Below are 21481 nucleotides of genomic sequence, written 5' to 3'. Positions count from 1 at the left end.
CTGTCCATCTCTCTCCCTGTCTGTCAGTCTCTCTACCTGTCCGTCCATCTCGCTCCCTGTCTGTCTGTCTCTCTCTCTGTCTACCTGTCTGTCCGTCTCTCTCTCTCCCTGTCTGTCTGTCCGTCTCTCTCTCTGTGTATCTGTCAGGAAATCAAAAACAAACGTCCAACGGAAGTAGACCACAGATTCAATACCTTAACAACACATATGGGGACACGGGGGGTCAGTAGGGGCCCAACGGCAGGTTTATGGCCCGGTTCTGCCGAACAGGTTCGCCTGGGTCTGAAACACTGAGCTGGAGGAACAAAAGGCCCTAGGTGAACTGATGGTGAGCGTTGGCTGCGGACGCCGTGGACCCCCACGACAGCGGACCGCGCGTCTCCGAGCCGGCGATCTGATAAAAATGACCTCGGACTGTCATTTCCCTCAGGATCACCGGCGGCGGCGGCCGCCTAACTCGGCTCGGCCCGGCCCGGCTCGGCGCGGCTCGGCTCGGCGCGGCGCGGCTCGGCCCGGCCCGGCTCGGCCCGGCCCGGCTCGGCCCGGCCCGGCTCGGCCCGGCCCGGCTCGGCCCGGCCCGGCTCGGCCCGGCCCGGCTCGGCCCGGCCCGGCTCGGCCCGGCCCGGCTCGGCCCGGCCCGGCTCGGCCCGGCCCGGCTCGGCCCGGCCCGGCTCGGCCCGGCCCGGCTCGGCCCGGCCCGGCTCGGCCCGGCCCGGCTCGGCCCGGCCCGGCTCGGCCCGGCCCGGCTCGGCCCGGCCCGGCTCGGCCCGGCCCGGCTCGGCCCGGCCCGGCTCGGCCCGGCCCGGCTCGGCCCGGCCCGGCTCGGCCCGGCCCGGCTCGGCCCGGCCCGGCTCGGCCCGGCCCGGCTCGGCCCGGCCCGGCTCGGCCCGGCCCGGCTCGGCCCGGCCCGGCTCGGCCCGGCCCGGCTCGGCCCGGCCCGGCTCGGCCCGGCCCGGCTCGGCCCGGCCCGGCTCGGCCCGGCCCGGCTCGGCCCGGCCCGGCTCGGCCCGGCCCGGCTCGGCCCGGCCCGGCTCGGCCCGGCCCGGCTCGGCCCGGCCCGGCTCGGCCCGGCCCGGCTCGGCCCGGCCCGGCTCGGCCCGGCCCGGCTCGGCCCGGCCCGGCTCGGCCCGGCCCGGCTCGGCCCGGCCCGGCTCGGCCCGGCCCGGCTCGGCCCGGCCCGGCTCGGCCCGGCCCGGCTCGGCCCGGCCCGGCTCGGCCCGGCCCGGCTCGGCCCGGCCCGGCTCGGCCCGGCCCGGCTCGGCCCGGCCCGGCTCGGCCCGGCCCGGCTCGGCCCGGCCCGGCTCGGCCCGGCCCGGCTCGGCCCGGCCCGGCTCGGCCCGGCCCGGCTCGGCCCGGCCCGGCTCGGCCCGGCCCGGCTCGGCCCGGCCCGGCTCGGCCCGGCCCGGCTCGGCCCGGCCCGGCTCGGCCCGGCCCGGCTCGGCCCGGCCCGGCTCGGCCCGGCCCGGCTCGGCCCGGCCCGGCTCGGCCCGGCCCGGCTCGGCCCGGCCCGGCTCGGCCCGGCCCGGCTCGGCCCGGCCCGGCTCGGCCCGGCCCGGCTCGGCCCGGCCCGGCTCGGCCCGGCCCGGCTCGGCCCGGCCCGGCTCGGCCCGGCCCGGCTCGGCCCGGCCCGGCTCGGCCCGGCCCGGCTCGGCCCGGCCCGGCTCGGCCCGGCCCGGCTCGGCCCGGCCCGGCTCGGCCCGGCCCGGCTCGGCCCGGCCCGGCTCGGCCCGGCCCGGCTCGGCCCGGCCCGGCTCGGCCCGGCCCGGCTCGGCCCGGCCCGGCTCGGCCCGGCCCGGCTCGGCCCGGCCCGGCTCGGCCCGGCCCGGCTCGGCCCGGCCCGGCTCGGCCCGGCCCGGCTCGGCCCGGCCCGGCTCGGCCCGGCCCGGCTCGGCCCGGCCCGGCTCGGCCCGGCCCGGCTCGGCCCGGCCCGGCTCGGCCCGGCCCGGCTCGGCCCGGCCCGGCTCGGCCCGGCCCGGCTCGGCCCGGCCCGGCTCGGCCCGGCCCGGCTCGGCCCGGCCCGGCTCGGCCCGGCCCGGCTCGGCCCGGCCCGGCTCGGCCCGGCCCGGCTCGGCCCGGCCCGGCTCGGCCCGGCCCGGCTCGGCCCGGCCCGGCTCGGCCCGGCCCGGCTCGGCCCGGCCCGGCTCGGCCCGGCCCGGCTCGGCCCGGCCCGGCTCGGCCCGGCCCGGCTCGGCCCGGCCCGGCTCGGCCCGGCCCGGCTCGGCCCGGCCCGGCTCGGCCCGGCCCGGCTCGGCCCGGCCCGGCTCGGCCCGGCCCGGCTCGGCCCGGCCCGGCTCGGCCCGGCCCGGCTCGGCCCGGCCCGGCTCGGCCCGGCCCGGCTCGGCCCGGCCCGGCTCGGCCCGGCCCGGCTCGGCCCGGCCCGGCTCGGCCCGGCCCGGCTCGGCCCGGCCCGGCTCGGCCCGGCCCGGCTCGGCCCGGCCCGGCTCGGCCCGGCCCGGCTCGGCCCGGCCCGGCTCGGCCCGGCCCGGCTCGGCCCGGCCCGGCTCGGCCCGGCCCGGCTCGGCCCGGCCCGGCTCGGCCCGGCCCGGCTCGGCCCGGCCCGGCTCGGCCCGGCCCGGCTCGGCCCGGCCCGGCCCGGCTCGGCGCGGCTCGGCTCGGCGCGGCTATTCCCAGCGGCTGACCAAGCGTGCCCTCTTCTCGGGTCCGCATCCAAACGGACGCGAGGGACTCGCTCCCGGGGAGGCCGTGAGCCGTTGCGAGGCGCGCGGACCGGGACTCTCTGTCGCTGCTGAAATTTCCTTCTGCGCATGATGACGCGTTGCCGTGTGCGCTGCGCTCCGGCGCCGCTCGGCTAGCAGCGGCAGCGGCAGGAAGTATGCTGTCGAAGCGGCGGTGGGGAAAGACCCGAGAACCAAAAGTCGGTGGTTGAAGAGGAGGAGGAGAAATAACCATGTCTAATCCGTGAAACTTGCACATTTTGCATCTCCGCGCCGTGCATCGTTCATTTCGCGGGCGCAGAGGCCAATTGAGGGGTAAGTGTGGAGGGGAAAACGGCGGAAAAAACAGATTTTCCGTGAGCGGGGGCCGCGGTGTGTTTGTCGAGATCTTTGTGTAGCTCCGGGCTAGCCTCGGGATGCTAGGGCTAGCTGCAACGCTAACCTCTGCGAGCTCCTGCAGCGGCCAGTTTTCAACCCGGGCAGCGTGAACGTATTTCACGGCAAAATAACCCTCCGGGTACCTTTAATCCGAGCAGCTCCGTGTTTGGGTTGTTTGTGTGCTTTGTTTGTCATTTTGTTGTTTTGAACTTCCGTTTTACCCCCTTTCTCTCTTCGCGGAGGTGGGGTGTGGGGGGGGAGGGGGGGGGACTGCTAACTAGCAAGGCGCTAATGCTAACGTTAGCTCGGCCATGTATTTGCCTGCTTTCACCTCTGATCCACAAAATGCATTTTGTAAATAAAAGGCTAAAATGGTCCGGGCTGCCTACGCTGTTATTTTTTGCATCGTGTTTGAAAGACCTGGACCCTGCTCGGTCCTCAGGTGTAGCTGGCGTGGTAGCAGGTTGTGTTTGTGGGGCTAAGAACGCGAGGCTAGCCCGTTAGCATGGGGGAAAATGGCTCGCTGCTCGAAAGCCATTTTCCGATGGAGATGGGGTCTCAGTGAAAGTGGGCTGATGGCCGTAGGTGTTGTCCCGCTCTGCTGGGAGCATCGTGTCGGATTTACACGGCTAAAACTAGACGATTGTCCGCCGTTAACCCCCCACGGTTCCCCTCCCCGGCTGGCCGGGCTCGGGCTTCACCACCCCGGTCAAATCGGGGAGTCGACCGAAGGAAATGTCGGCCGTGTGTCGGCGGTGGAGATGCCCCGCTTTGTCCCGATAAATTCATGCCGGGGCTGAACCCGACCGAGAGGAGACGGGCCAAGGTCAGGGAGCCCCGCTGCGGCTGTAACGGCTCCTTCTCTGTCAGATCCAGCTCTCGGCACCCGGAGCAGGCTTTAGTTTGCAGATACGGAATAAAATGTGGAGAAAAAACGGCTGCGGGTTCAACAGTCGAAGCCGGGGATCTGTCCGTCGGCGTGAACAGACCCGGGCTGTCTCTGTTTCCCTCCAGGCCGCCTGAAGTGATTTTCGGACCGCAAACGGTTGCACGCGTTGGGCGCGTTTGTGAATAAAGCGCTTTTAATCAGCCGGGCTCGGTTTGTTTACATGATCGGGACTTGGAGCTCGGAGAAAAGAGCGAGAGGACTGTGATTGGCTGCCGGTGAGAGGCCGATTCAAATCTGCTGGTGAATGAGATGCTTCTTCTGTAAAACCTCCACCGGACCGTTGTGGACCAGTGAACTTTTAGACCTGCAGACTGGGACGCGTTATTTCCCAGCCGCGCCAGTATCATTGAAACGAGAAAACCAGGAGATAAGGCGGGAACGGGAAGCAGATGTGTAGAATCAATATGCACAGAAAACACAAGGAGATCGAATCGCAAAGTCCTACGGGGCACATCCTCTCAGACCAGTGTGCACCAGGGCCTCCACCTACAGTTACTTTCAGTTAATCTGCTGATGATCTTCCCGATTCATCAGAGTCCAAGGCGACGTCTCCAGAATCCTCGTTTTGTCTGGACAACGGTCCGGACGCTGCTGAGTACGAAACAGAAAAGCAGCCAATTCTCCCAATTCTCAATCTTGTGAAGCTGGGACACGGGGCTGCTGCTACTCCTACCGACAATCACTAAAACGGTTATTCCAGTATCGGAGTTCATTGTGTCCATCGACTAATCGACTCATCGTTGCAGCTCTGATGTGCGAAATCACCGGTGCAGTTTTCTATCTCAGTGACATAGATACAGTATATTGGGGGGGTGTAAATAAATAAACAAATGCATAATATCCATTTATGAAATACAAACTGACGTGTGTCAGTTTGTATGGATGCATAAATACAATAAAGCACACTGTGAAAAATAATACGTGGCAAATAACAATGACTGCAAATGAGATCCGTGAGAGCTGCACCTAACAGTTATTTCATTATCAGTTAAGCTGCCACTTCACTTCTCAAAGAATTCATCGTTTGGTCCGTAAAAGGTCGGAAATCACCGTTTCCCAGGGTCCAAGGTGATGTCTTGAAACAGTTTTTGTCCCGTCAACAGTCCAACGCAGTTTATTGATGGATGACTGAAAGTATTCACATGTGATCAGCTGGAGAAATGAAGGTTTTATGGGTCGTTATTGTAATTGCTCAGAGCAAATAACTGCTGTGTGTTTTCATAAAGTTTGTACTTGTGCTTTACCTGCATAACTATAACACGTGAACTAGACACTAGAGCGGACGCAGTGAGTCCATTAAATCGCCTTCTGTTTTGATCATCAGTTAATCTTATAAGACATTTATCCAGCACAAATAAAGAACCATTAACCAGTTCCAGCTTCTCCAGTGCGTCAGACTTTCTGTTTTCTGTCTCGGTGAACTCAACGTCTTTGGGATTTGGACTGTCGGTGGCACAAAAAAACACTTTTCACCGCCTCACAGACTTAACGATTGCCGGCAAAAAACAATTGATGGATTAATCGATAGTGGAAACGAACAGACGCGCTCAGTGTCTCTTTCACCTCCAGTGGAGTTGGAGCCAGGCTGTAAAAACATCTTGGGAGCAGTGTGTTGCTTCATGTCCGTCGGTGCTGGCTTGAGCGCTGCCTTTACATTCTTCGTGGCCCTGCTGCTGCTTTTCTTTGTCCTGCCTCACATCAAACATCTGGCTGAACTCTGCACCTCCTCCCTGTTTACTCCGACCACTTCTTCACTTTGTCTTAATGAAACTCTGCCGAGCCCGAGCTGCAGCTGCGTGCCGCCGAGCGGCTTTTCACCGCTAATGATGTGACCGGCCGCTGCAACGAATACCACGAAACATTTGCATATGGGTTTAGTTTTTCATTTAGAGCTGCAGCGATCAGTCGATGGATCTGTTAGTCGTTTCACTATTTTGATAATCGAAGCAAAGATGTCAAACATTTGCTGTTTCCAGCTTCTCAGATGGAAGATCTGCCGTTTTTCTTTGTTGTACATGATATTAAACTGAATGTATTTGGGTTTCGGGCTGTTGGTCGGACACGACGTGACATCTGAAGATGTGTTATAAAAGGTATTTTTCAGTATTTTCTGACACTTCATAGCCAAAGTGATTAATCGATTGATTGAGAAAAATGAGCAGCAGATCAATCGATAATGAAAATGATGGTTACTTGCAGTCCCAGTTCACGGCGTCATCGGAGCAGTTAGTGTCTGTTGACCGCCATTCGCTGGGCGCAGTGACTGGAGACCTGATCACATTTACCTTGATATAGCATTAATTTACCAATTAATGATGTGATTGTGTTGTTTTAATGGCACTTTAAGAGGGAAATGAATGGATTGTAATTAATTAAGGTATTGTAATGGGGTTTTTTTTTCTTTTTTTCATGGTTAAAGCGTTTTTAGAGCGATTTAAAAACCAACCTTAAAATTAATTATCCTTACTGTGAAAATTCAGAGATGGCTTTAGTGCTTTTGGGTAAATCCTAAGCAAGGTTTTCCCTTTTTTTTAAAAAAACCCTTGAATTTAATGTTAGAAGTTTTATGTCTGTCCTTTAACGTCCTGAGACCATGTTGGAAATAAGTATTCTGACTTGAAGATGTTATCAGGGGATCATAGAGCTGTAATTAAATCACATCAAATGAAAATGATCAGTCCTATGTAGGAGTCCACTGATCTTCCGTTAATCCCATATTTGGGATCAGCCCTGTAACTTTAACCCCGGTCTTCAAATCTTGGTAGAAAAATAAAGCTATTTTTCACGGTGATTGGTAAATTTAATGGGTTTTACCCCCAGAAAACCTTAATCCATGCACAAAACCCTTTTGAGGCCCCCTTTAATATATACTACTGGTATTCATTTAGAGGATCCTTGAGGTGGTTGTAGTAGCCCCCGAGGGCGTTTTGGGGGCCCTCGAGGAGGTTTCAGGGGTCTCTCTGAAAGTCCTAAAGGTTTCTGAGGAGGTTCCTGGAGATTCTCAGTTAATTCCAGTGCCCTTGGGTATGTTCCAGGGTTACTTGAGAAGGTTGCTATAGTCACCGACAAAGGGCCAGGGGATCCTTGAGCAGGTTCCAGGAGCCCTTGAGGGAGTTCTGTGGGTCCTTGAGCAGGTTTTTCCTTGAGTGTGTCCTTGTCCAGGTGTAAGGACACAGTGTGTGCGTCGAGCCGGTTCGCTGCCGGTCTTTCTGCTCCACTGAAGCCATCGCGTCATTTTGGTCTGGTGGTTTCTGCTCGGCGTCTGCGTCGTGGACTGAAGCTGGAGCTGAAGCCGCCGCGCTCTGCTGCAGCGTCAGTGGTTCTGACTTTGTGAGAGTGTGTCGTTGTGTGAATGTACAGTTCCAGCCCTCAGAGCTGGGTCCGGTTCAGAGCCTGTCCAGGGGCCACAGCTTTCCTAGCACTTGGGAGTTTTTGTGCTTGGCTCTGGAGCTGGAGATAAATGTCCTGTAATTTCAAGCACTAATAATTCTTTCCACGTCTGTGTCTGTATCCATGTGAGGAGAAGCAGCTTGTCCATCATGACTGCAACCCACGTTTATTTTCATTATCTATTGATCTGCAGATGGTTTTCCAGATTAATCGTTTTGTCTATAAAATGTCTTTTACAGTTTCCCACAGTCAAATGAGATGTCTTCACATGTCCAAGATAACTATTAGATATTAGATATTCAGTTAAACATCAGGCAGCACAAAGAGAAGCAGCGATTCCTCACATTTGTGAACAAGAAAACATTTGGCATTTTTGCTTTAAAAACAACTAAAACTATTATCGGACTATCAAACAATTGCTGATTAATAATAATAAAATATTTTATCAATACAGCGCTTTTAAAGGCACTTTACATTGATCAGCGATGAATCTTCTGATGATCGAGTGATCGACTGTTGTCCCGTAGAGAGCACAGGCAGCTTTGTTTCTCTGCTGTAAAATGATCCAGACTCTGCAGGTGTGGGTCACTGTTCTTTGACAACCACATGTCAGGATCCTTTTATTTATATATATATATATATATATATATATATATATATATATATTAATGTCGGCCTCAAATATCCAGCCAGGCTTCATATTGGACCAAATGATTAGTCGATTAAACGATTAGTGGATCGACGTAAAAATAATCGGCAGCCGTTTTGATAATCGATTAATCTTTGTTTGTGTGTGTGTCCTTTATCATCGCAGAAGAAAACAGGACGTTTGCCGGCTTCACGCTCGGCTTTGCTGCTGTGATGGGCATTTTTGACGTTTCTCAGACTAAACCATTCACTGATTAGTGGAAAAAATCACTGGCAGATTAACCGATAAAGAAAAGAATTGATGGGTGCAGCCCTGGAGCAAATATCTGGACAGTGTTTCTCTGAGGAAAGGAACAGTATGACATCCTGTCACAGCTCTGACTTCAGGACTATAAATAAGTAAACACGCGCGGGGGCCGGGACTGGTACATGTGGCTGATTATACCTGGTACTTCTGTACTTTCGGCTCAGTGAGTGAGACGCTGAATGCGGGACTATAACACACACTGTGGTGCTGCTGCTTTCGGTTAAGGGGCTGAATGCTTCTCCCGCCGCTGATTCCTGCTGTAAGGTAACATCTGCAATATGCAGCTGGATCATGGAGGTAATGGAAACTGTAAGGATGTGCTACAGACTTCAGTCAGGACTGTGTCGGAGCTGATTACTGTTGGTGAAGGATGTGGAAACCGGCGCTCTTGGTCAGTGTGTACTTTGTCTTCTTACTGTAGCGTCACGGGTCTGACCTGGACTTGGTCTGGTGGTCTTGTGTAGTGCGGGACACTTGACGTTTTTGTGCCGCTCCCTTCTCCCTGTCTCTCTGGAAAAAGAGATGTGAATCTCAGCGAGAGTTTTAGCTGATTAAACAAAGGAAAAAAATAAAATACTGGATCAGCAGATCCTGGACATTTAAGGACAGGTCCACTGAACTGAGGGGGGAGGCAGCCCCCCCAGCAGGGTTTACGTAGGACTGGTTTTCTTTTGTGACGGGGTGAAGTGAGTCTGATTGACACACACATTATTTAATCGGGTTCCTGGTCTAGTTTGGCTCTGAGCTTCCTACCTGTCAGACCACAGCTCATCAGGGTCTCCCTGCTCTGAGCGTCTCTCCCCTCCCCCCAGCATTTTCCTCTCCCGCCAATCAAACCCTCCTCCACACATTTATTTTCCACCGCTTTCCTTTTTTCCCTTTCTTCATCCCTCACTCCCAAGCTGAACCGACTACCAGCTACCACCCCTCCCCCACAGCTCCCTCCCTCTCCCTGGTTTTATCTACCTTCAGCCACCTCTCTGTGTCTGCCGTTCTTTATCTCTAGCCCCTTTCAGACCCGCTCTTTCGTTAGTTAAACCGACGGTAGCTCGACACGCCGCTCTCGTGTCTGAATAAACATCTCGCTCGCTTTTACATAAAAGTCACAACGGCGGTTTTTTTTTACCGTCGGACCTGAAACATTCCTGTTTGGCTCCTGGCACAAGCCTGAGCCGAATGAAGTCAGATTGAGGTGAAGCTGCAGAAATGCGCAGGGTTAACATGCAGAGAGACCACCGGGGCTAAAAGGATTAGTCCGTTAAATAATAAATAAAATGTCAGAGTCACTTTTAAGCAAAGACATTGAGAAAATATCAAACGTTGAGGATTTTCCGTTTTTCTCTGTTTTCTATCGCAGCCACTGAACCTCTTTGGGTTTTAGACTCGAGGACAAAACAAGACATCACCTTGTGATGTATTTTTTACATTTAATAGACTAATGATTATGTGAAAAAGATCGTTAGTTGCTGTCTTGAAGCGCTTTGTAATAAAGTCATGATTTCAGTCTTCATCTCTTATGCACAAAGAAAATAAAATCAGTTTATTAGACAGTGAAACACCGTAAAGAGCTGATTGGATTCACTGTCGTCAGCTCAGACCAGTGAGTAAAAAGATTTTCCCTCGACAGTTAAAAAACTCTCTCACAACCACAGTAATCGTTTTCATTCATGCGAGCTGCGGAATGAATGAATAAATATCCAGTGAAGGTCTTTACAAACGGCACGTGAGTAAACCGGGATGAAAAGAGTCCTGTCACTGGTGTTTTCCGACAGGCAGAGAGTCGTGTGTCTGATGCCGTTCAGCGACGCAACGGATGTGAACATGTGTCGGTGGACTCGCGGTGAGGAGCGGGACGAGTCTCGTCATGAATTAAGCCTTCGGCAGCAAAGTCAGTTTTACAATCCGTCCCTCCGAACGTGCGGACACGCGGCTTTTTCCACAAATCTCCCGTCGTGTCCGAATGAAGCCGTGAGGCTCATGAATGTCAAAGTCTGGGAGACTGACAGAAAGATGAAGCGGGAAATGTTCCAGACTCCGTGTCTGAAAAGGGCTTCACAGTAAATCCTGCTAAGGTCACAGTATATTAACGAAGATGACAAAAGCTGAATAAAATAACCCAGGCTGAGTTGTGTTGGATTAAGGCCACTTCGTGCCCATTGCAGCTCCTGATAGTCCACAACTGCAACGTACAAAAAAAAAAGAGCAGGCCTCAAAGAAACACCTGAAGCTCACCCGAACACCACAGTTACCCATCAATTCTGCCTCATGCTGTTTTTGTGTCACATTTCCATTTCATTCTACTCTTAGCGCCGTCGCTGACGATTATTTTACCCAGAGAAACTAACTGTCGACTGGTTCTTTGGGTACTTTGTCATTTAGTCCCGTTACGCCTCAAAAAAAGCGAACAATGTCCGTCACAGTCTCCTGAGCCCGAGAAGATCAGACCGACAGTTTTTACTCAGGTTGTCGTGGATCGATTCTCTGTCCACGACCGGTCGGGGAAGGAATCAATCGTAAAGAGTTTTCGGCTGCGTCATTGTGTGACTGTTGTACCAGGTCTCCGGCGTGCAGGATTTTCTCCCGGATTTCGAACCTTGCGACGCTGCGGTGTCAGGTCCGACCGGTGTCAGGTCACATTTCATCAAAGAAAACCTTGGAAGTCATTGAAAAGTCCTTGGAAGTCCTGGCAGGGTGTGAAGAGAGTGACACGCGTGTGTGTGTGTGTGTGTGTGTTCATGTGGCAGAGCAGATTAACGTGGTGGCCTGGTGTAATCTGTTACAAATTACAGATTAGCCTGTTAAAACTGTCACAGGCATCGACTGACTTTAATCACTCTGGTCCTCAAGAAGTATTGATCTGATTACTGACTGGTTAGTCTGTGTTGTTGTTGTTGTTGTGGACCTGGCTGCTTTATACTGCTGCTGCTGCTGCTGCCTCTCACAATAATGACATTTTTACGATTGTTATTTTTTGGCCTGTTAAATGTGTCTTCTTTTCTTTTGACTTTATTAAAATCCCAAAAAACCCAACGTGAAAAAGTTTTGAAGCGTCAGCATTTCATGAAAGTGACAAAATACAGGAGTGACCATAAAACATCGTCCTTCAACGACTCGTGTTCGATTTTCCCTCCTAAATAGTGATTTTACTTCCTGTTAGATCTCTTACGGAACATGACAGTAAGCCGAGTACTTTTGGTTTTCAGAACAAAAGAGGCCATTTAAACACATTACATCGGGCTGCTGGAAATCATAACAGGCATTTTTCAGTAGTTTCTAACATTTTATGGCAAAAACAATTAATCGATTTAATCCAAAAAAATAATGGGCAGATTAACCACCAATGGAAATAATGGCTAGCTGCATCCCTATTGTTAACCTTACGTTACAGCTGGAGATCCCAACAGAAGCAATTCTCACACCTGAAAGGCTTTTTTTTTTTAAGCTGTTAAAGAGGCCCTGCAGTCTCCAGGACCACCAACACAATACGAGGGTTCGGTTTTACATTTTCAACCTAGATACACGTAACAGAAAGTCTTTATTAGCTGTTACACTGTTTGATTGTGACGCTTTCGCTGACTAATGGACCTTTTTCCTCTGCAGGGACTGAACAAAGCTCAACCCAACGTGTAGCCATAGTCACAGGTTATAAAACAGAGAAGCAGCAACGTCGCACTTGGGAGGATTAATTACTCGACGATTCATTGACTTTTTGTTTAGAAATGTAATATTGTCAGTGTCTCTCAGCTCCACCCTGCGAGGTCATGAGTTTACACATTTTAAATAAAGCTGCAGCAAATAGTCGATTAATTGATACGTCGATAGACAGAAAAGAATCGGTAACTGTTTGGATTATTGATTAATTGTTTGATAAATAAAACTCTCTTGTTGCAGCTTCTCCACTGAGAGAATCTGCTGCGTTTTCTGGTCCCGCTTTACAGAGAACTGACCCTCTTTTGGTCGGACAGATCCGCACGTGAAGGACACTGAGAATAACGTTTTTCACCAGAGAGATTTTTATTGACCAGACGATTCATTGAGAAAATACTAGACACATGAATCAGTAATGAAAATAGGTGTTGGTTGCGTCCTTGAACCCCGGCGGCAGGTGCGGCGGTGCTTCCTCGGAGCGTAATGTGAACATGAACAAACAGTAGTCTGTCAATATTGGGCCATCAGCAGCATCAGAGTACTGACGACGGGTTTATTTCCAGTCTGAGCCTCAGAAACGCTCGTTCAGACCCTCAGACAGCTGCATTCTTCTTTTGCCTCTGTTAATGACCAGGGCTGGATATCGTTGCAAGTTTCTTGCTTTCATGGTCGTTGATTTCAGTACTGTTGCGAAAATTACTATAGATTGTTCCAATCACTTGCCTTTAAGAAATGAATCTTTCTACAGACCTTTTTTTAAATTTACCAGCCTCGCATGAACGTAGTCCGAGTCTAATTACAGTACAGTGCAATGTTGGCCAAAGATACATTTAATCGGGACTATCTGATCAGAGAACGAATGGACCGGACCGGGGTGCGTTCCTGGCACCAACCGAATCAAAACACTGTCAGGGACTGAAAGTTGACATGGAATCCTTTTAACTTATTGTTTGATCACATAGTTGATGATTTAAATCAAAATTTCACACCAGTTTCACACCATTAGACTGTAATAAAGCTGCAATTACCACTTATTGTATTAGCTAATTTACTTATTAATATCTTGGACTAAAGTATTTTAATAATCTGCCAATTGGTGGTTAATTATTAATGATTCAGCAGATGATTTTCTTGTTTCTGTTTGTCGACCAAATGCCAGATATAACTAAATGATAAAGTCCCAGCAGCCACGGTGACCTCTTGAAATTCCTTCTTTTATTTAATCAGAAATACAAAACCCAGAGATATTTTGTTTATTGTCATAATCGGCAAACAAATGCGCATTAATTCACATTTTCTGTTGTAGATTTAATCGAAATGTGATTAAAATGTGTGGTACATTTCAACATGCTCAGAGTTCTGGCAGGGTTTTGACAGAAAATCAATCAGCTGATCGTTACTGATTTAGTTTGAGCCCATAACGATTACCTCAAGAGAGTTTCTGTACCAGAACTCTCACTCGCATGTTGATTTCACTTTTATCCACACAACATTTCCCTAGAACGAGGTTACATGGTTTAAATGACAAGTCTGTCTATGAGATTGGTTTTATTCAAACCTTCACATTCTTCCAATAATCATTTAATTTGAGACAACCCTGAAAATATGCACACATTCAGCTCTCGGACCACATCCTCTCCCACAAACTCTCCAGTTTCTCATTATTACAAATTGAGGTTATCGGTCCACAGATCTGCTGCTCCTGCTTTTTGCTGCTATACGTCCTCTGGTAACAGTGCAAATGACCTTACTGTGGATACTGGCGCTGGTATGAGGCCAGTTGACCCTTGATGGAGGGGGTTGGGTGGCGGCTCTGGAGGATTGTTGATCCTGCAGTGGTTTTCTGAGGCTGTGGGAGATTCGCAGCGAGCTTCGGCCTCTTTACACTACAAACAAAGGTGTGTCCTGCTCTCTGCAGAGGGCTGTCAGGTGTGAATGGTGCAGGGAGTGCAGCTGCAGCCTGCTGGCAGTATAATGTCAGATCCAAAGGAAATGTGAGGCTTCCAAATGAGATGGCGGATATTTGAAATGTGACACCGGTTTTGAAATTTAATTAATATCCAATCGCATCTTTTAGCACTAAAATGAACATTCCTGGGATGTTAAAATTGGAGCTGAAATTATTTGCTGATTGAAAGTGAATTTTTTTTTTGGATCATTTTGATAATTGATTAATTGTTCAAGCATTTAAATTTAATTAAATGTCAAACATTCACTATTTCATGTGATTTTTAAAATGTGAGGATTTTCTGCTTTTCTCTCTTAAATCAGAGAAAAGCAGAGACAATTGGCCTGGTGGTCGGACAAAACAAGAAAATAATCCTCAGATTAACAAATAATCATGAGTTGCAGCCCTAGTTAAAATTTTATTTCCTTTTTGGGGCAAAAATATTTAACTAATTTTGAATGGAGCCTTACCGATACATCACTCGTGTCATGATATAAACATATAACACAAAGGCATGTTCTTGATTCTAAAGAATTAGCAGGGTTTTCCCCAGGTCTCTGGAGGCCTAGGCACCATTTTGAACCATTATCAATTCAATATTCATAAAAAACCCAACACGGGTTGTTGCTTTTCACAGTAGCTCAGACATTAGAGAGAGGAAAAGCGAAACAAAACTTCTCACTGATGTCCCGAGGTAATCCTTCACATTTTTGTGACTGATGGCACCTTGGGCACCACAAAATAACCTCGGTAAAACAAGACTTGTAGTTAATGGATTTGAACTGTAATGTTCTCATCCCCCCGCAGCCATCTGACCAAAAGTTTCTGTTTGGTAGGGCGTCTGTAGACAGCTCACCTTCCCAGTGGCCACTGGGTGGCCCAGCTGACTGAGTCGATTCCTCTCACACCGTTATTTTCTCAGACAGTTCACATTTTTCAGGCTTCAGTCTTTCTGAGCTCATCGTCTGTGACGGCTGTGATTCTTGGCTGTTTTGGCAGATTCTCTCCCTGGTTCACTTCTGCAGTAAAGACGTCTGGAGGCGCCAAGAACTCGTTTTCACACGTCATGAATTTATTTCCTCTGTGGCAGCAGAACGTGTTACACCAGGTTTCAGAAACTCCTGCAGGTTGAACTGGACGAACCAGACACTTTTAAGGCTGATAAACTCTGAGACTCACTGTAGACAGACTTCAAAACCCTCACCATCCTGGCAGCATAATAAGGCAACAAATAACCCATAACGCAACACTCTGTAAAAGACTGTAGTTACACCGGTACTCTCTCCTTTCAAAAAGAATATCTGTTGTAATGAATGAACACGTAATTGTGTAGTCGTTAAATATAAGACAACCTCCACTTTTTAAACCTGAGTTTCAGAAAAAAAAATATTGTCTGACATTCTGGTCAGTACTGTGACCTTTCTCTCCAGAGCAGTAAAGAACTCTCAGCTTAGTTGTTTCCGCTCATTCGGGTTAGGTGCTGCGCCTGAGTCTTACAGTGGTAGGGCAGACTCAACTGAGTTAATCATTAGGTCCGTAAATGAAAAATGGTTATCACAAGTGCTCAGAATCCAAGGTTACATCTTCAAATTACTTATTTATTCAAGCCAGAGACAAAAACCCAAAGATATTCAATTCATAAAGATATACGAGAGAAAAAAAACTCCCATTTTAGACGCTGGCACCAGAGTATGGTAATGTAATCGCAACGTAAGAGATCAGTCAATTATCAAAATGGTTCTTGAATAATCTTTCATACTTGGTGCAGTGTGAGCATTGTAGGATGGTGTTCATGTAAAATGCTCAAAAACCACCTCATACTCAGTCAGATGAACATGAGTTTGACTGCACCTTGTGATTTTGTTTACTGAAAGATTGAGGGTTCGAATGCTTATTTTGAATTTGTAAAGGGGGCAAGTTCATGTTAAAACGGGGACTTAAATTGCTCTAAAAGTAACCCTCTTCTCTTTTCTTCTTCTCGTCTCCACAGTGATACCTCATTGGCTGGTGTGACCCCCGCAGGCCCGCCACCTCCCAGGGTGGGCCCCGATTGGCTGGACCTGCACTGACGGCTCTCGGGGAGAAAATGGCCGCCACCTCTGCCCTCAGCTGAAGAGCTAAGCCCTGCTGTTTCCTCCCCTACCCTATCACTGTTCATTGCTGTATTGTGAACCGTGATTCTCTCCAACCGATTCGCTTTAGAGTACTATGGCAATGCATGATATGAGTCGTGCCAAGGGTTTCCCCTGTAAAGAGTGTGATATGGTTTGCCCGAGTACTCCAAGTCTTCTAGAGCATATGAAAGCACATTATCAGCAGGAAGAGACCGGACGTTTTGAGTGTGAACAGTGTGGCCGAATTTACAAACACGCAGCTAGCCTCGCTAATCATAAAAAATCTCATGAAGTGGGTTCCTTCCAGTGTCCTGTTTGTACCCGTACCCTGCCCAACGCTGTAGCTTTGAAGAACCACCTACGTATCCATACTTTGTCCCCCAGTAGTGCACACACAGAAGAAGAGAGCGAAGAAGTACCCGAAGAAGCAGGCCACGACGAGAGGGACTACGGTCTCGCCCAGGACCTCTCCGACGGGTTTGGGCGCTCCCATTTGAATAATAGTGGTATGGGACATAGTGTCCTACAAAGCCACGAGACAGACGACCACGGAAAAAAAGGCTCCCCTGAATCCGACGACGCTTGGGACAGACCATTCAAGTGTGATCAGTGTGATAGAACCTACCGGCATCACGGTAGTCTGGTGAACCACAAAAAGTGTCACCAACAAGGAACTTTTAAGTGCTCTGTGTGTTTCAAACAATTTAGCAACCTGGCTGCCTTAAACAGCCACGAGAGAACTCACTCGAAGTTCAAGCCCCCCGGGGCATCCATGGTGAGCAGCAGCAGTAGCAGCAGCAGCCTCCACGACTCGGAGCGCAGCAGTGGCAATCAGTCGTCCCAGAACGACGACACGGCCTCCTGCTTCTGCCACCTGTGCCAGGTAGCGCTGCCGAATAAGACAGACTTCCAGGAGCACATCCTGCTGCACAACACGGCCTCGCCATCCCTCGGCCTGCCCCGCAGTTTCCCAGGCATCATGCCTCACAATCTGAGTGCAGTTCGATCCCCAGCATACACTCCGGCCCTGGGGGACCCTCTGCCCCTGCCACCCCTGCCCAGTGAGAAAAGAGGTCCCTACGACCCCATAATGGGCCCTCCAGTCAACAATCCCATCTACACATGTGCATACTGTGGCGCAGGACACCCAGATCTCGAGACCTTGAAAGTCCACTATCTAACCCACGATCCCCACCCTGCTTCCCATGGCCAGGACAGCTCCATCCTCAATTCAGACACCCTAAGTTCTGGATCACAGGGCTCGGTGTCTTCACCCTCTGGAGGCCGTGTACCCCAGGCCAATTCTCCAGATGACGGAGAGCGGCGCTTTAAATGTGGGGAGTGTGGAAAAAGCTACCGGCATGCAGGAAGTCTGGTCAACCACAAACGCTGCCATCAGACAGGCCACTACCAGTGCACCATCTGCTGTAAGCAGTACCCTCACCTGGCAGCGCTACACAGCCACCTACGAAGCCACAAGGGACGTCCCTCCAACCAGCCTATTAACAATGACAGCAATGACTGGTTATCTCCAGAGCCACTAACTCTGGACTCCCAGCAGAGCTACGTCCAGGAAGGCAGTGGTGCCACCACTCCAATCTCACTGCCGGGGAATCTTGGTGATGCTGCCCACTTTGTACCAGATGGTGGCCACAGCAGTGGGTTGGACTCTCTTGAGTTCCACGATCGCTTTGATGGCAGCTCACTTTCCCAGAGCAACTCTGCTCACCGTCAGGCCGACAGACACGTGTGTGCCGACTGCGGTGAGATGTATGGCGATGTATCTGGCATCAAGTCACACATGTGTCCCCGCCATGGCCAGCAACAGCAGGCACAACAGCAGCAGGGCAACATGTCGAACGGTTTTATGGGGAACATGAACTACCACAGCTCCAGCGGAACTTCACTGTCTGCTGGAGGCTCGGGCAGCCTGAAGGAAGGCGGCAGCCAACGACAGTACGCCCACAGCGGAGGCAAGAGAATGGGGAGCAATGACAAAGATGACGAGGATGATGGAGAAGTGTATCACTGCTCGGTGTGCGGCAACCACTACGCCAGCCTCAGAGCTCTCAGGAGCCATCTGCGTAGCCATGCCAATAACCCAACAGGACCAGGACCTTCCACCCTGGAGCAGGATTGGAGAATGATCTGCTCCACCTGTGGCCAGAGCTTCTCCAGGAAACAGGACCTCCTGAATCACCAGTTAGTCCATGGCCCCCAAAGGCCAGACGGCCAGCAACAGGGTATTGGAGGCAGCTCAGCTAATGGCAATGATAAGATGGACGGACGCAGCCACATTTGTGTTGACTGTGGCATGTTTTTTGCTGACCGCCACCACCTCATCACCCACCTGTGCCCTGGGAAGAGTCGGGCTGGCTCACTGAGCAAGCAGGGCCTGAATGGAGCCAAAGGGATGTCTGGAGGAGATGGTGTTGGTGCTGGGGTCGCCGGAGGGAGTCGTGATGTTGGTGGCGATGGACGTAGGCCTATGGTTGACCAAAGTGACAAGCCCCACAAGTGCGACCAATGTGGAAGAGGATACAGACACCCCTGCTCACTCCTTAACCACAAAAAGTCCCATAAGACTGGGGTTTTTCGCTGCTTGGTGTGCCAGAAACGATACTACAATCTGCTGGCTCTCAAGAATCACCAAAGGACCCACTTTGACCTGAAGAGGTAGGTCCCTTATTCGGTCCATTTTTTTAATTTATTTGGGCAGATGTCATGCCTTTTAAAGGTAATGCCACATGTTACGCACATTTGAGAATAAGTAAGGAATATCATCTGAGCTTGGAATTAGGGTAAAAAAAAATTTGGTCGCATGAGTTGCTTGTAAACCGAATGAGTAAAAGAATCCAATCTTATCTTACTTAAATTTTGGCTGTGATTTGTACTTAATTCATATTCAGAGGGCTGGTCCCAAGAATGTTGATAAACATTGGGTATTTACCATTGTGGACACTCTTACAAAGCACAAGTGCTGCATCACTTTGCATTTAGCTCAGCTGGTAAAGTTTACGTTGAAAGATGAAATGCGAGGCTTTCATGTATCAGTTGTATCTGCATTGAGCGAACTTTATCTCGATTTCATCGCAATCAGTGCTCCTAATTCCTAACTGTTGATTTGTGGTTTCTTAGCCCGATGTGGCGGCCGATGGCTTACGAGATTTAGTATGCTGTTTTTGTTGGGTACTGTTTGCCAGGGGAGACATTCTGATTTTAACTGCGTTGTGGCAGTTTGTCACCAAACTGTTGGACTTAAATTGAACATAACAACATTGTACCCGGACTGCCAACCCTGTTAGGAATTTGACTTGGGGGCCGTAATGCATAAAATAATAGCCTCCACAGAGGGTTGTGTTTAATACCACCACTCCCCTGATATTGGTTAAAGAGAATGAATTTCATCTATTTACAGAGACTCTATTGTTTTTTTTATCCATATCTGCCCATTCCCGCTGCAGGCACAAGTGTGAAGAATGCGGCAAGGCCTTCAAGATCCAAAAGCAGCTGATCAACCACCTCCGTCTCCATGAGGAGCATCGGGCCAAAGGTCTTGTTCGGACCGGCCCAAATGGTTCCCGATTCCAGCAGCCTGGCCCCTCTCAAATGCAGACTATGAGAGGAGAGTCATCAAAGGGCCAGGTAATGGGTGTCAAATACAGCCATCAGGGGTTCAAAAAGCCCTACTCTTCAGCTGGAACTTCCAGGCCCCAGAAGTTTGACCCAGCTGAAAGTGGACGTCGGCCTTTTGCCTGTGAAGAATGCGGAAAGACATACCGACATGCGGGCAGCCTAGCCAATCACAAGAATCTTCACAAAATCGGGGAGTACCACTGCAATGTTTGCAACTCTACATACCCCAACAGGCTGGCAATGAAAAACCACTTGCGTCTCCACTTTGCCCAGAAGAAGCACAACTGCCAAGAGTGTGGCAAGGGCTTCCGCACTCAGAGGCAGCTAGCTACCCACACTACAGCTGGGCTGTGCAAAGGCCCTCAGGGCCCTGGGGCCCAGATGGATTTTGAGTGTGATGGCTGCTGTGAAGGCTTTGCCACGGCTGATGAGCTTGCAGCCCATGACTGCCCAGCCCAGCACCTGCCTTCGTCCTCCTCCACCAACAGCTCCACCAACATCAGCATGGAGAGAAGCTCTGTGGACCTGGACTCTGATGAGAGACCCTACGCCTGTGACCTGTGCAGCTGCGCCTACAAACATGCAAGCTCTTTGCTGAACCACAAGCACACCCACAAGACAGGCAACTTCCGGTGCAACTTCTGCGACAAGCCGTACACCAACTACATGGCGCTACGCAACCACATGCGCATCCACACACAGCGGAAGAAGCACATCTGCCACACGTGCGGGAAAGCCTTCCGGCTGGCCAGGTTCCTCCGTAACCACCAGAAGGTCCATGAGGAGGGGGCTACCCCCTTTGGCTGCCCCACCTGTGGGAAGAGTTTCCAGGGGAGATCCGGTCTGGCCAGGCACCGCTGCGGGGACAACCAGGTAGGCATGGAAGTCAGGAGGAAGGCCACTGCACCCACGGGAGAGGGCGAAGAGTGTCGGTACACGTGAGTTCTCGTCAGTTGTTTGTGATTCTTCGAAGTTGAAAAAAAAAATAGTGAAGATAAATTTAGGTCTCTACATGTCTATTACAGGTATATGATCTCCAATCCGGCTTCCTTGGGACCATACGCGTGCCGGAATTCGGATTTTTCTGAAGTTTGGACAAATTGAATTAGTGGAGAGACCAGATAAGTCAACCCCGTTTGCTTTCAGTTAGCATATATCACACTTTTAAGTTTCTTAGGCTACCAACAGTCAAACATTTCATGTTTAGATGTACTGTTTTCATGCTTTGTTTTCTTAGCAAACTTTATCACAGATTTGATTTAAGTAGTATTTTTTGTGTAGCATATTAGCAAAATTTAAAGTATTGATGTTGTGTGTTCCTTACTCTTGTTATGAATTTGACTGTAGTCTTTAAATTGTTTGTGTTTGTTTTCTTTAGGCAGTATCATGATACTGGCCAGTTATTAGACTAGAAACTGCCGTTATGTGATGGGGCACTTGCATTTTGATATCTTGGCAAACTGAAATCACAGGGAAGATTAGGAAGTATTTGGAGCTAGCTGCACTGCACATGTTTAGAGGTTATTATGCGTATCAGTCAAGGATTCCTTACTACAGCACAGTAGCTGCAAGCAACTGCAGTCTGAAACGGTGGAGGTTTTGTGGGCATGTTTGATTTTTCTTTTTTTTCATCACTACACGGAGAATTTAGTAATCACCTAAAAGAAGGCTGTGACAGAAGGTCTTTGAAATTGTTTTCACATGCGAAAGAAGCTGTTTGAAGCTTGTGTCCATTTGTGCAGTGCAGGGAGCGGCAGATACCTCCCAGTTCCCTACATGAATCCCAGT

At 51.2% G+C, this 21481-nt stretch overlaps 1 protein-coding gene across 1 annotated transcript in view; it reads left to right on the top strand.

The window, feature by feature from the left end:
- Positions 1–2706: 2706 nt before the first annotated feature.
- si:dkey-89b17.4 (zinc finger protein 850) overlaps positions 2707–21481 on the top strand; it is a 30179-nt gene continuing 11404 nt past the window's right edge. Inside the window, exons 1-3 of the mRNA XM_040124003.1 lie at positions 2707–2990; positions 15934–18733; positions 19522–20631. Of these exons, the coding sequence (XP_039979937.1) occupies positions 16152–18733; positions 19522–20631 (3692 nt within the window). The 5' untranslated portion in view covers positions 2707–2990; positions 15934–16151. The remainder of the gene's footprint in view (positions 2991–15933; positions 18734–19521; positions 20632–21481) is intronic.

The sequence above is a fragment of the Xiphias gladius genome, chromosome 3 (assembly GCF_016859285.1).
Source record: "Xiphias gladius isolate SHS-SW01 ecotype Sanya breed wild chromosome 3, ASM1685928v1, whole genome shotgun sequence".
Lineage (NCBI taxonomy): Eukaryota > Metazoa > Chordata > Actinopteri > Istiophoriformes > Xiphiidae > Xiphias > Xiphias gladius.
The sequence above is the reverse complement of the archived record's forward strand: the minus strand, read 5'-3'. Positions and strand labels throughout refer to the sequence as shown.